Source organism: Sardina pilchardus, chromosome 15 (genome assembly GCF_963854185.1).
Source record: "Sardina pilchardus chromosome 15, fSarPil1.1, whole genome shotgun sequence".
NCBI classification, from domain to species: domain Eukaryota; kingdom Metazoa; phylum Chordata; class Actinopteri; order Clupeiformes; family Clupeidae; genus Sardina; species Sardina pilchardus.
The window spans coordinates 9,833,179-9,845,724 of record NC_085008.1 but is presented as its reverse complement, the minus strand read 5'-3'; the positions used below and the strand labels follow the sequence as shown (position 1 = coordinate 9,845,724).

The 12,546-nt window shown below is 43.6% G+C and overlaps 1 protein-coding gene across 3 annotated transcripts in view; it reads right to left on the bottom strand.

Annotated features, from left to right (window-relative positions):
• The window catches only part of mcf2l2 (MCF.2 cell line derived transforming sequence-like 2), a 73,050-nt gene that overhangs the window by 38,545 nt on the left and 21,959 nt on the right, over positions 1-12,546 (bottom strand). For all 3 annotated transcript variants that reach the window (XM_062555447.1, XM_062555449.1, XM_062555450.1), the window contains exons 2-12: positions 11,026-11,109; positions 7,258-7,372; positions 6,204-6,294; positions 5,481-5,600; positions 3,623-3,739; positions 3,287-3,436; positions 2,910-3,034; positions 2,663-2,777; positions 2,380-2,499; positions 1,928-2,119; positions 1,054-1,245 (exon numbers count right to left, since the gene is read on the bottom strand). In XM_062555447.1, coding sequence (XP_062411431.1) covers positions 1,054-1,245; positions 1,928-2,119; positions 2,380-2,499; positions 2,663-2,777; positions 2,910-3,034; positions 3,287-3,436; positions 3,623-3,739; positions 5,481-5,600; positions 6,204-6,294; positions 7,258-7,372; positions 11,026-11,109 — 1,421 coding nt within the window. The remainder of the gene's footprint in view (positions 1-1,053; positions 1,246-1,927; positions 2,120-2,379; positions 2,500-2,662; positions 2,778-2,909; positions 3,035-3,286; positions 3,437-3,622; positions 3,740-5,480; positions 5,601-6,203; positions 6,295-7,257; positions 7,373-11,025; positions 11,110-12,546) is intronic.

Sequence of the window (12,546 nt, the reverse complement as noted above, 5' to 3'; positions counted from 1 at the left end):
ATGAGTTTGTGACCCACCCTATAAATGTGGTTTAACTACCTTGAAAACAACCGGCTAAAAATTAACCAATGCTTTTGCACACAACATTCTCTGCACTGATGACAGTGCCTCAAGGTCCTGTCATGTGTTGGAAATTTTCTCTCTCGATATGTTATCCCATCTTGCATAACTGGTTTCTCCACACATTTCTAGCATTGCTAATAAATTATAGTATAGGCTGAAGCATCTACACAAACATGTGAAGCTAGTTCCAGCTTGACTATGAGTTCACATAAAAAGCAAGTGCAGATACATGTAGGCTATGCTCTGCTAGTCACATCACAGTGGAGTCCTGGTGTTGCATACACAGTCATGCGTGCCAGCAGATTCCTTCAGATGCGCTGACTCGTCAAACTACCAAGACACCGTTTGATGTGCTCCTTGATGACAGATGTCACTGTCATTGGTTTAAAGGCCGTTATGCCCAAAACATTCCAATGGCTAACTAAGAAACCTCAGAACCTTTTGAACAAACGTGTCTGGCATCTGGTGAACTTGTAGCACCCTAAACGTGCTCAAACCATCCGGTAAAGACAATGTGTTTGAGATCGGTACGATTAGGGTCCTATATGTCCTGTGACCTGACATACATGATGTATACATTTATGACAAGAACAAGAATAATCTCTTCAATACGGTTGGTAAAGTTGACTGGTATATAATATAGCACTTTTATCCAAAGCAACACGGAGTGATGCTGACCGCCGCGTCAGACGCTAACTTACTAGCACTACTCCACCATGCTCATATGTGCAAGAAAACTAATTATCTAACTATTTATGATGTGCATAATTGAGCTGAATATTCACAAAAAAAACATAATAAGAATGAATAAAATTAACATTTTTGTCCAAATGTCCATATTGACATTATACCTTATTCCACCTATTTTTCTGCTTTTCTGTGAATCTTACGTACCATACAAGACTGGAAATGATAGTAGGTATTAACTGACAAAGTCTCACTGGCTTGTTTCAGGGAGTAGTGTTCTCATAAAGTGAGGTGTTTTTGTACCTTGATATAGTCTGAGAGCATGAGCTCATGCTGATCGTAGAGCTCTCTGAGCATGCTCAGTTGCTGCTCCTCAGCTGTCTCGATGTAGCGCTCAATGTCCTGCAGCGCTGCCTCAGCCCCCTCCTGAGACTGGCACTTATCCACGGCCTGAGAGGCCAGCAGATACACTCCCGACTCACACCACTGGTTAACCTGTACACACACACACACACACACACACACACACACACACACACACACAGGCAGAGAGAGAGAGTGAAAAAGAAAATAAAACACATATGCACATACACGCTCACATGTGTTCTCCTCACATGTGCATGCACACATTTGCAATTAAAGCTAATTACTTTATTTGCTAAACTGTAATTGCACTGACACTAGTCATGAGCCCCCTATGTAAGTTATTAAGTGCAGTATTGCTACCGCTAGCTCTAATAGAATTGAATGTTCCATTAGTTCTGGTACCAAATTAGAAGAACAGTGTGAGAAATGTTTAGACCATAACTTGAGAGAGAGAAAGAGACAGACAGACAAACTGAGAGAGGAAGCTTTAACTGGTGTGAATATAAAACAGTTCTGCTATGTGCCATGTTTTGCTCTGGGTGTGAGAGATGTGAACTTTTTGGGCGTGCTTTCCCTCAGTGGCAAATGTTTTAAATACAAACAAGATCTGTGCAAAAACATAGCATGAATGCAAACAGCAGGATGAGGTTCTGTTATTTGCCACAAATGTTTTTTTGACAGGAAAGGAAGACGATGAGGTTGCAGCTTTGCACGCACCCCTGTAACCACACGCTCTACCCTTGGTAAGAACTGCTATCAAGATCAAAGTAGAGGCTATTCTCAGATGTGACTCTTTTTTTCATGGCAATACCTTGTCAATGCCCTTATGAATTTCGAGTGATTTGGACAGGATGCCGTGTTTCTTCTTGGCTTCGTTGTTGTAGTCATCACGGATGCGTCTCAGTTCAACACACTTTGGCCTTATCGAGTCCACAGCGTAGTGGTTGCTTTGGATGAGCTGGTCGCCATATGAAGCATGCCGTTGGGCCTTTTCCAAGAACTCCTGTAGGAAATACCACAGAGAGAAGCGCACCCATGACGGTCCTATACCTAACACAACATGGTCTGTTCAGTCAGAGAAATGTTGACAGATGGGCGATTATGGTGTATCTGGCCCAGAATGTGCAATTTAGAGGGAAGGGGGGGTGAAGCAAAAGGCCTTAAATCAATGGAGTGTTTTGTTGAGCGCCCTCCACCCCTGAGGAGCCACAAACTAGACGTGACGCAGCGTGACGGCGCTCGGGGGCATGTGACGAGCCTGACCTGAGCCCTGTCCTCCAGACTCTTTAGCTCCTTCAGCAGCTGCTCCACGCGGGCCACCGAGTCCCCGATGTCGGACAGCGCGGCCAACGTCTCCATCAAACCGTCTAATGAGACTTTCACCTTGAGCACACAAAGAGAGGAGCCTCAGAGATCAGACAGCCGGCAGATAGTTGCCTCAGGAGGCCTTGGAAAATAACTTAAGAGAGTAACGGTATTGAAATTTGACAATTGTTCCTCTTGAGAACATATATGATTGGTTTCAGTCAGGCATGATCGGAGGTACCTCTCTGAAGTCTTGCTCAAAGTGTCGCAGCTGCAGGCACTGCTCCAGTTTGAGGTGATGTTTGGACCAGAACTGCTCAAAAGCATTTTCAGTCTCATCCAGCTGTGCCAACAACCTGCAACAGACAAGTATACAATATAGAGTGTCAATGTTAGGTTTCAATTCTATAGCAACTTTGCTTGATGTGTAACAATATAAATCTACAAACATCTGATTTAATTCAAATGTGTTTTGTTTCGGCACAAACCTTTCCACAGTGGTCAGGTTATCGGATTCATCTGGGTTTAATTTATGGCTTTCTGATTTGTTGGCTTGCTCTTTGATGCAGGACAGCAGGGTGGTTCCTTGCTTCATGGAAAGCTTGAGCTCATCCTATCAATGAGTAAATGACAACAAATTGATGAAAAGATTACAGAAAGATTAAGGAGGTATATTACTGACCAGGATATAATCTATCAACATGTGTGTTGCTAATGAGTACATGAACTAAGAAATGAATAATTTTCCAGTCTGACCCCTCCCCCCATACTGACTGATAGACTAAACTATCCATTACATATAGAATATCAGTACAGCTAGACCTCTGTCCCCGTTATATCACTAAAGGTGTGGCGTTGTTCTCACCTTCAGTTTGTCATGTTTCTCTGTATGGGCACCCAGCAGATCTTTAGTACATTGCACATCATTAGGAAGTTCTGTTTCTGCCAGATCTGTGCCAAACTTCTGCAGCATTTGGGCTGTGGTTTTCACCGTCACTGCAAAATTTTCGATAGCCTAATAGAGAGACATCTCACCCGATTAGATCAGTTATCTGGATGTGTATTTCAGTCATTCAATTCTCAGAGAGACAACAACCATTTAATGAAAACTTTTCTGAATGTGACAAAAATATGATCGGGCCAAGAAATTGTCTTGAATTGTAATTTCATTGTGAAGGAGTGACTGAACTGTGTGACTCACAGTTCTGTGATGGATCCACTGACTGTGACAATACTCAAGATTCCCGCCCAGTTCAGACGTCAGTTGGCCTTTGTCGATGTAACCATGCAGATCAGACAGGGAGTTAAGCATGACAATCTGTCGAAATAAAGGCTGACGTCAAACAAACACAGAAGATGTAGATGCAGCAATTATGACTCATGTGACGACTTAATTGTCACAAGATTTATGAGAAGACTTCCTTCTGTTGTCACAAGATTTATGTGAGCGCCTTGTGTATCTTATGGGAGTAAGTTATCTAAAAGCCTCAAAACAAACAATCAGCATTTGACTTGACAGAAGACCAGAAGATGATTGAACTGATTCCAGTATAGTGCTCCACGTCAACACAACTATTATCATACAGTCACATTTTGCCAGTCTGGCATAATATGCTTTGCTCTGTCGAGGCTCCTTTCACACTTGTCCTGAGAGAATGTCACATGACCCTGGTGAGCCAGGCCCACATTTCAGGAGGCCCTCGCGTTCCTTTTCTTACAGAAAACAAGGGAAGCCAGGCATATTCTGAAGAGAAACTGCAAGGTAACACGACACCAACTAGGCAAAGAAGCTGACACCCTTGTATGGAAAACAGAGGGGCCAAAGGGCAATACAATTACACCAGAGGGAGCAACAGCTCCGAATGTTACACATTAACTAGGACAGCCGCGATGAAAAAAGAGCGCGCACCACAACGATTCCTGGCAGGCTGGTCTACAGAAGGAGGAAAAGATAACCGCGCTTCAGACGAGATCAGAGCGGACCGGTGGGTTCACAGTAAGCGCAGACTGTGTGCGGCCACGAGACTTGAAGGTGGGCTGGCCATATGGCGGGGATGGGTCGTCTTATCCACATGGCTAATCTCAACAGCGCCGCACCGCACCCCTCCCTGCAGATAAAGCTGCCTATCCCTACACTGGGGACTGGGGATGTTCTAGCGGTGTTCTCAGAAGTGAGGTGGAGGCCCTTTCTTCCGTGGGCCTTCAGAATGACTCTCTGATTGCGTCGTATAGTGCCACACTCCCACTCCGTCCATGCTATTTCGTCACACTGGTTTTGACACTGCCCTTGCAATGGACTCACTCATGTGCAAAGAGTAACACAGCTGAAGGAGTGCGATGGTGAGGTGCTACTCGCGGACGGCAGGTGGACAAACACAGCCCTAATACAGTGGACTGGGATGATCTATTTCACCTACTGTAGGCTCATGTGCTGCTTGAGGGGAAGGGGCTTTGAAATGGGAGTTCTTCATAAATGCAGGGTCATCTTACAGTGGCATGTAATACCTCTTCTCTGACAGTGATAGTTGTGTAAGCAAAACATAGGGCCAGAGTTTGTATGAGCAGTAGGCTCAGTTGTAAGTAACTCACTCAACTTCTTGAATTTGCTCTACAGTATGTAAACAACTAGGAGGTTCAAATCACAAATTCACATCAAGCACATGAAAACAGAGTTTGACAGCTTAATTTGTCGCGGCCCTGAACCAAAACTCAAAAGAATACAGTATATTTCTGGGTACTGAACAGCCCAAGGCTGCAACACATGCATTCATGTACTGTTCTACAGATTCTGGGAATTATATGACAGAGACAACATTCCAGTGCAATACTAGCAAGGCAGGCAATGTCACACAAAACACACCTTCAGATAACACAGTGAAGGTCTAGGGTCTAAATGGAACAGTCAGTACGATGTCAACAATCATCTACAAGAAAAGCACTTCACCAACTGTGTACTATGTATGCGTGTGAAAGAGACATGAGTATATGAAATAGTCGTCACCTCTACACATGCTTCTAGGCCGTGATGGACAGAGGGTGGATCACTGAAGCATGCTTACCGGTACCTTCATTTTGAAGTCATCCCGGTGAAACCGGATGCTGATATCGGCAAATGCTCTTTGGAAAAAGCGTGAGGGCCTCAAAACCAGGACAAGCTGCAGGTGCCCCGGAAATGCCCCCTTTTGGATAAAGATAAACATATTCCAAAACAAACACAGGACACCATTCTTTATCATATGGTCAGGCTATCCTGATGTCCAGCAGAATGATTTCTATTAAATGTTATAATACATTTGAATGCCATCCTCTCATGTCTAAAACCAAATAGTTATAAAATAAACAATTTAGTTATTTTTGTCATTGAATAATTGTCACCGGCACTCATTACATCGGACTTGCAGATGAAGAATAGTTTACACATAATCTGCACAAATCTGCACTTCTGGCCAAAGCCTCCTTAAGCATCATATAGTCACTTAATACACAGTAATTTCCTGTGTATAAGCCGCATTGTGTATAAGCTGCAGTGTTTATGCAAGTTAAAAGAAACAAAACCATATTAATACCAATTTAACTGTCCCCGTGTATAAACCCAGTTGAAGAAATCTTGCAAAATCAATGTATATGCCGCGGCTAATAGTTGGGAAATTACGGGTAGCTCCAAATTCAGTTCACCAATGATGCCTGAGTGGCATTCATTTATATCAGAGGGGGTATCAGTCATATGGAAATCAGAGGCACAGCAATGCCCCTTCAGTGGACAGAAGTGGGGAGGGACTGACCGCTATCCTCGCCAGGGAGGCCTTTACTGCACTCCATTTGTCCCTGCGCCGATCGATGATGATGATGAAGCCGATGCTAGCAGCATCCAGACTGGAGAAGAGGACAGCAAAGGGAACAACAGAGAGGGTTTTTTATTTGTTTTTTTTTTCATGGAGGGTATAAGGAGAAGAGAGGGAGTGAACGGGAGTCGCCCTTCTTTGTTTCATGCACACACCCAACCTACACTATGGGGTGTGTTCCTAGATGCCATCTAGTGATCTGCTGCAAAGTTCAAGTTCATGAAGCTCATCACCTATCTTCCTAAGGTCTCAGGCATCTAAAGAATCTTAACTCAAAGAAAAGTGAGTGACCGACTGAAATAAACAAAATTAACTTTTGGAAAGGTCACAAGAGTGGCGCCTCAGGCAAAGAGAAAGTGAGTTAAAAAGTTATTAAGTACTGGTAAGCCTATTCAGAAACCAGGAGAAGCCATATTGACAATTTGACCTTCATGAAATGCAGGGGCAGGTACGTCTCCTTTTTCAAAACCCCATTCATAATCCGTCTATGTTTGTCATTCATTGTCATTTGCGACTTTCAAAGTGGGAGAGAGAAGAGGGAAAGAAACAGACAGTTTGTCTTGAAGAGAGAGAGAGAGCAAGAGAGAGACAGAGAGAGAGAGAGAGAGAGGAAGGGCCTTTAAAAGAGTTCAGAGCAGGTTGACCTGACACAGATACACTCAACATGTGCGCAATGGTCTCTTGACACAATCACTCATTTCCTGGTCATTGTCATATCCTCACACAAGCAGTGATTTCAGACAACATTTCCAGACAGGCCAGCTGAAAAGACATTTTGTGTCCTGGGCTCAAAAAATAGGATAAGATAAGATCATACAGTTGCTGGAGACTGTTCCAGTTAGCCTCTCAGATCTATACACATACATTTAACTGCAGTTCTTATGAAATTGAAGCTTAATTCTATACCCCTGATCTAATGGAATAAATGCATGGAATGTGGAATGATGGCTGTAGACACCGTTGATTATGAATTATTACAGCATGGTACACTCACCTTGGAATACTTGTCAGGTATGTGACGACATTCAGGAAGTCCTCATCAGGGACGTCGTTAAAGGCAGAGTGTTCTGGGAAGGTGATGATCGGGGCACCATCTTTTCCTCGCCCCCCTGCACATTAATGACATGAGACGTTATGAGTCATGACCCTCCTATCACCGGCCTTATCAGCATGTCTTTCCAACTGAGCCATCATAAGGATTACATGCCACACCTAGCCACTATCAATACAACTTAACAAGCTCCTTTATGGCAGTAGCTCTCAAAGCAAAGGTCTACACTGGGGCCATATTCAGGGAGTTATTTCTTCTGTGATAACAGACACTGACAATAACAAACAAATTAATACCCATTAATAAATACAATACATGACAGCATCCACAAAGCATTCCTTTCCTCTGCTTTGTGACCAACGCCTAGATGTTCTGCTTCTAATTATAAACATTCTTTTCAACTACACACAGAAACAGATCTTAAGATAATTAGCCACCAGCCAGAAACAATGCTTCAGAATGTCCATATGTCACGGCATTCAGTACCGTTCAACTGTGAACTGTGGACCAGAGTCAAATAACTCTAGCTGCATAGCAACACACCACAAGATGGTGATATTGAGCTATAGAATTCCTTGGCTACGCAACACCACCTCTCAAAAACAGTGTTATGATGTATGGAAAAGGAAATGGAAAGTGCATGTGTACGTGTCTTGTAAAAATTATGTGTAAAAGAAGACCTGAGAGAGCAAATTAAAAATGTTCATTCTAAGACACACTGTATATGAAGCACATCAGCATTTACTGTTTTTGCTGTTTATACCTACACTACTAACTCAGCAGAGCAGTGCTAATGCTGTCCTCATATCTTAGACACCTGAATTCATCACTGTGATTCTAGTGAGTCTATACATACTTGTTATTTTTTATTCTGTCACCCCTCCCAATATCTGCAAGTATGATAATCTGTTTGGATAATTGCAGCATAATGTGCACGCCTGGCTGAACGTGTGCACACACACAGTGTTTAGGAAATACTGTATGACAGAGTGACGAGCCAAAGGGAGAAGTAACCACAGAGTGAAACATCACTCACACAAACTCTCTCACACACACACATACACACACAGCAGCAGCACAGAATTGATTTCCTGTGACTCAAGAACAGCTCTAAGTCAAGATGAAACATCCTCTTGTTTAGCAAGACAATGACCAGCACTTCATCACATGTGCAACAGCCAAAATAGAAAGCTGTGCTATTGTTACCTTAGTTCTGTTTTACACAGCTTCCTGGAACAACTGTTAAACTACACATGATAAAACATGTGATATAGCTATCAAACAATAATTCACTAATAATACTCATAATTCCACTATGCTCTGAGGATATCAGTCTTTTAAAGCTCTAAAATATCTGCAGGCCACAGCCTTCAGTTCAGTATGACCCAGTGCTTTTTTCCTGGCATCCGACTTGATGTTTTTACTGAATCAGTCTAGTACACGGAATGTTTTAAAACACCCCGACATAATTCAAAAAACACCTGTGACTGCTATGAAGACCTGACGTTCTGCTAACCCCACTTGTGTCTGAACAGCATGTACCATATATAAGGGACTTTTGCACTGTGCACGCTATATGGCTTCACATAGCTACTGTACATCACTACTAATTCCGTAACAATATTAACACAAATAGCATTCCTGAAAGTCACCCTTTATTACCTCTGCCAAGGAGGTTATGCTTTCATCTGTGTTTGTTTGTTTGTTTGTCTGTTTGTTAGCAAGATACTGTAACTCAAAAGGTTATGGATGGATTACGATGAAATTTACAGGAAAGGATTGAAATGACCCGATTATATTTTGGGAGTGATCCGGATCACAGTCTGGATCCAGGAGGCGGTTATGTTTTCGCTTGGCGGCGATCTGCACTCTCAGAGTGCTTTTCTAGTATGGAATAGCAACTCTGTGACTTTCGATGATGAGCACAAACTAATGTAGTCCAGATTCCAGATTCCAGAAGTGCAGTGGACATGCAATCCCACCACATCTCTGCCCTCATTAATCTTTTTCGTGCATGATAAGATGCTTTCAGCTCTAATGACGTCTTCCGTGACTGTGGCGTAAATAGAGAAATATGACACCTTCTTTCCAACTCCCTCCCCTTCTAAGATTGCATAACTCTGCAAGCTCTCGAGATCACAGCTCCATGCGTCCAGCTGGCAGGGAGCGAGAGGGCCAGGCCAGCCCCGAGTGGTCTGACATGGGTGGGAAGGAATGGAGATGCTCTCTCTACGGAGCTCTCTGGCCTGGCGGTCACGGCGTTCCGCCCACCCCGGGTCGGCAGGGCCGGCTGCTGCTCCAGCACTGGGAGAAGGAGGCAGTGAGGCACTTTCTGCCCGTCTTCATCAACCACACTGCAGTCAGCACTCACTGCACTCATCCGGCTGATGCTGTTGAAAGCCATGCTCTAAGCAATACTTAGCCTTTACAGATCTATCACCGCTCTAGCCCACGGAAGGGTCCATATGACTCATCAGTAGGTGTACTTCATCATGAGGTATGTAATAACCTAAGCAGAGCTGTAAGCTACTTAACTAGAGCTAGAGAAAGGCATCATTTGAAAAGGTTAATATAAAGTGTTCATACAAGTACGCCTACTGAGTCATCCAGAACAGGATTTTCAGCAAATATCATTATGACATTAAGAGATTACTTTTCTAAAGAGTGATGACGTAGGGTTGTATTATTAAAAACAGTCTGGTATTTCAGCTAATCGACTGGCTGCTCCTTGGACAGACCCACAACAAACAAACATGACCTAATGGCAGAGCGGCGGAGTGTTCTGGAAATCTTGTTCTCAGCTGGAGTGGAGTGCACATTGATTCATAATGAGGAAACCATATACCACAGAGCAGCTCTGAACACACTGAGAACACCTGCAGTGGTCACTCTCTCCGGGGTTATGTTTCAAGGCAAACCAGCAGCTAAACAGACTCAATCTATGATACACTTCAAGGATGACCACCTACATAAAAGTATCAACATCATGGTTTCCCATTCGTCATACAAATATATCAAGAACTGTCACTTGTCCAACTGGCTGTCTTGAATTGTAGCCCATTTGAGAAGAATTCAATTTGAATTCTCTGTGCAGCTGTCATGCAGTTGCAGAACAAAAAAAAAAAATATGTCTGGCTTTCAATCTTCTTGTCATATATTCTAATAAGTAACACCTAACTCCCACAGCCTGGGGGAACTGGCAGAGGAAATCCAATGTTTAGGGCCTGAGCTGGAGCATCCAACAGCTAGCCATGAGAGAGCAGGAAGTTATTAGCAGGCATTAGCATTGATTAGCAGAGATGGTGGCAGATGTCTGGTCACTTATGAATGGCCTTCTCAACAGCCAAAGGTCAGATAATGGGCACTCCCATCAATAATGTGAAAAATAACCCGTCTGATAAATCATAAGTAAGCTCTCTGCTCTTGTACAATGAGGGTCAAAGAGGATATTCAGATTAACTTGACTGACATATCAACTATTGTACGTCCAGCAGTCTGATGTCTGACACCAAAACACTCACAAACAGACAGAGGTGCACATTTTTTAGAAATGAGAAATCACTAACAACATGCTAGATGCACAGAGTTCCCTCACAGTGCATAAGTCACTGTACCAGAACCAACACTAGAGTACATATATGTACAAATGTATTATTTTCCACAGGGAAGTGATAATGGATGGATTGTTTATGAGACATTACACACTCTTACCTGATAAGAGGGCAAATTTCCTGTGGAGCTGCTCAATAATATCCACTGCCAGCAGCGGCCTGATCTCCTGCTGCATGATCTCATCTGGAGAGAGAGAGAGAGTGAGAGAGAGAGAGAGAGAGAGAGAGAGAGAGAGAGAGACAGACAGACAGACAGACAGACAGACAGACAGAAACAGACACAGAAGTGAAAAAGAAAGTAGAGAAAGGAGAAGGATCTCAGTCAGAACATTGCACTCACAATCAGTCAGCATCACACAGAAAACAGGGAACAAAATGTCAAGCATCGAATGCATCAATCTGAGAAATCTGGAACAGTACATAAGGGAGTGCAGCGTCTTATGAGATGGATAAGCAATGTGCAACATCCCAGCTGGAGGCTAGCACTGGCCTATAGCGTCAATAACAAATCACTGGACAATATATATGACATACTGGGAAACTATGTGTCCGGCACACATGTATAATATATGTGGACAGAGGTCATTTCGTGGCTGGAAATGGACATTTTCAAAGAGGCCATCCATTCTGGGGAGACATTTTCCAATACGAGGCTGTTCCTTGCAGAGAAAGACCTTCACAGGCAAATACAACCGAACATTGTGTTTTTTTATGGGAGCTCTATCTCAATAATGTCTATTCGAACAAATCACTCTTTCTTCCCATTACCCTTAAGACGGTGGAGGGCATTAGAATGGCTTGGTGAGGATGTTGGGGGGTGGGGTGGGCTGGAGGGGGTTACTGTTACAAGCATTCTTTTGCTGTGAAGGCAAAGGGGTTGCCCTGCAGCCCCGCTGCACTCAAGGACTGGAAATAATGGCCGACAAGCCCTCTTCTGTGTGTCCGGATAAAAGAGTGCATTAACACCGGCCACACTTCATCGCTGGCTGAGCGAAGCCTTGCGAACCGAACAGCAGACAGAGAGAAAGAAAGAGAGAAAGGAAAAGAGAGATGGAGAGAGAGAAAGAAAGAGAGAGAGAGAGAGAGAGAGTAAGACAGATGGAAACACAAAGTCTGATCAGAGAGATGGTCAGCAAAAACGAAACTGGTGCTTCTGGGTTGCCAAGTAACAGCAAACATAAACAAAATAGATGGCGGGGATGTGACACAATCAGCTGGGTGATTTTCTCATGGCAGCGTTCAGATGAATGAACCTACAGTAAGGGCTGTTTTGTGTTTAGGGGCGTAGTACTCTGCAGGAGCTATGGCATAAGTGGGTGTGTAGACAGTGCAGGACAGTGGCATCCGTCCACCACAGTCTCCGATCTGTCTGCTCCACCTTGACCAGGTCATGAAGCCCCCAAGAGGAAGCGCCTTACATAACGCAATGATCAAATGCGCCGAGGAATGCTTTGTAGCGCAAATCCTCACACGTAGGCGTAGCCTCACACACAAACACACTTACACATGTGCACATGCGCTTACACACACATACACACACACACACAAACACCCAAACCAACAAACACCATGTTCAAAAGGAAGGAAGACTAGGGAACAGGGAACATAATACTAAAGAGCC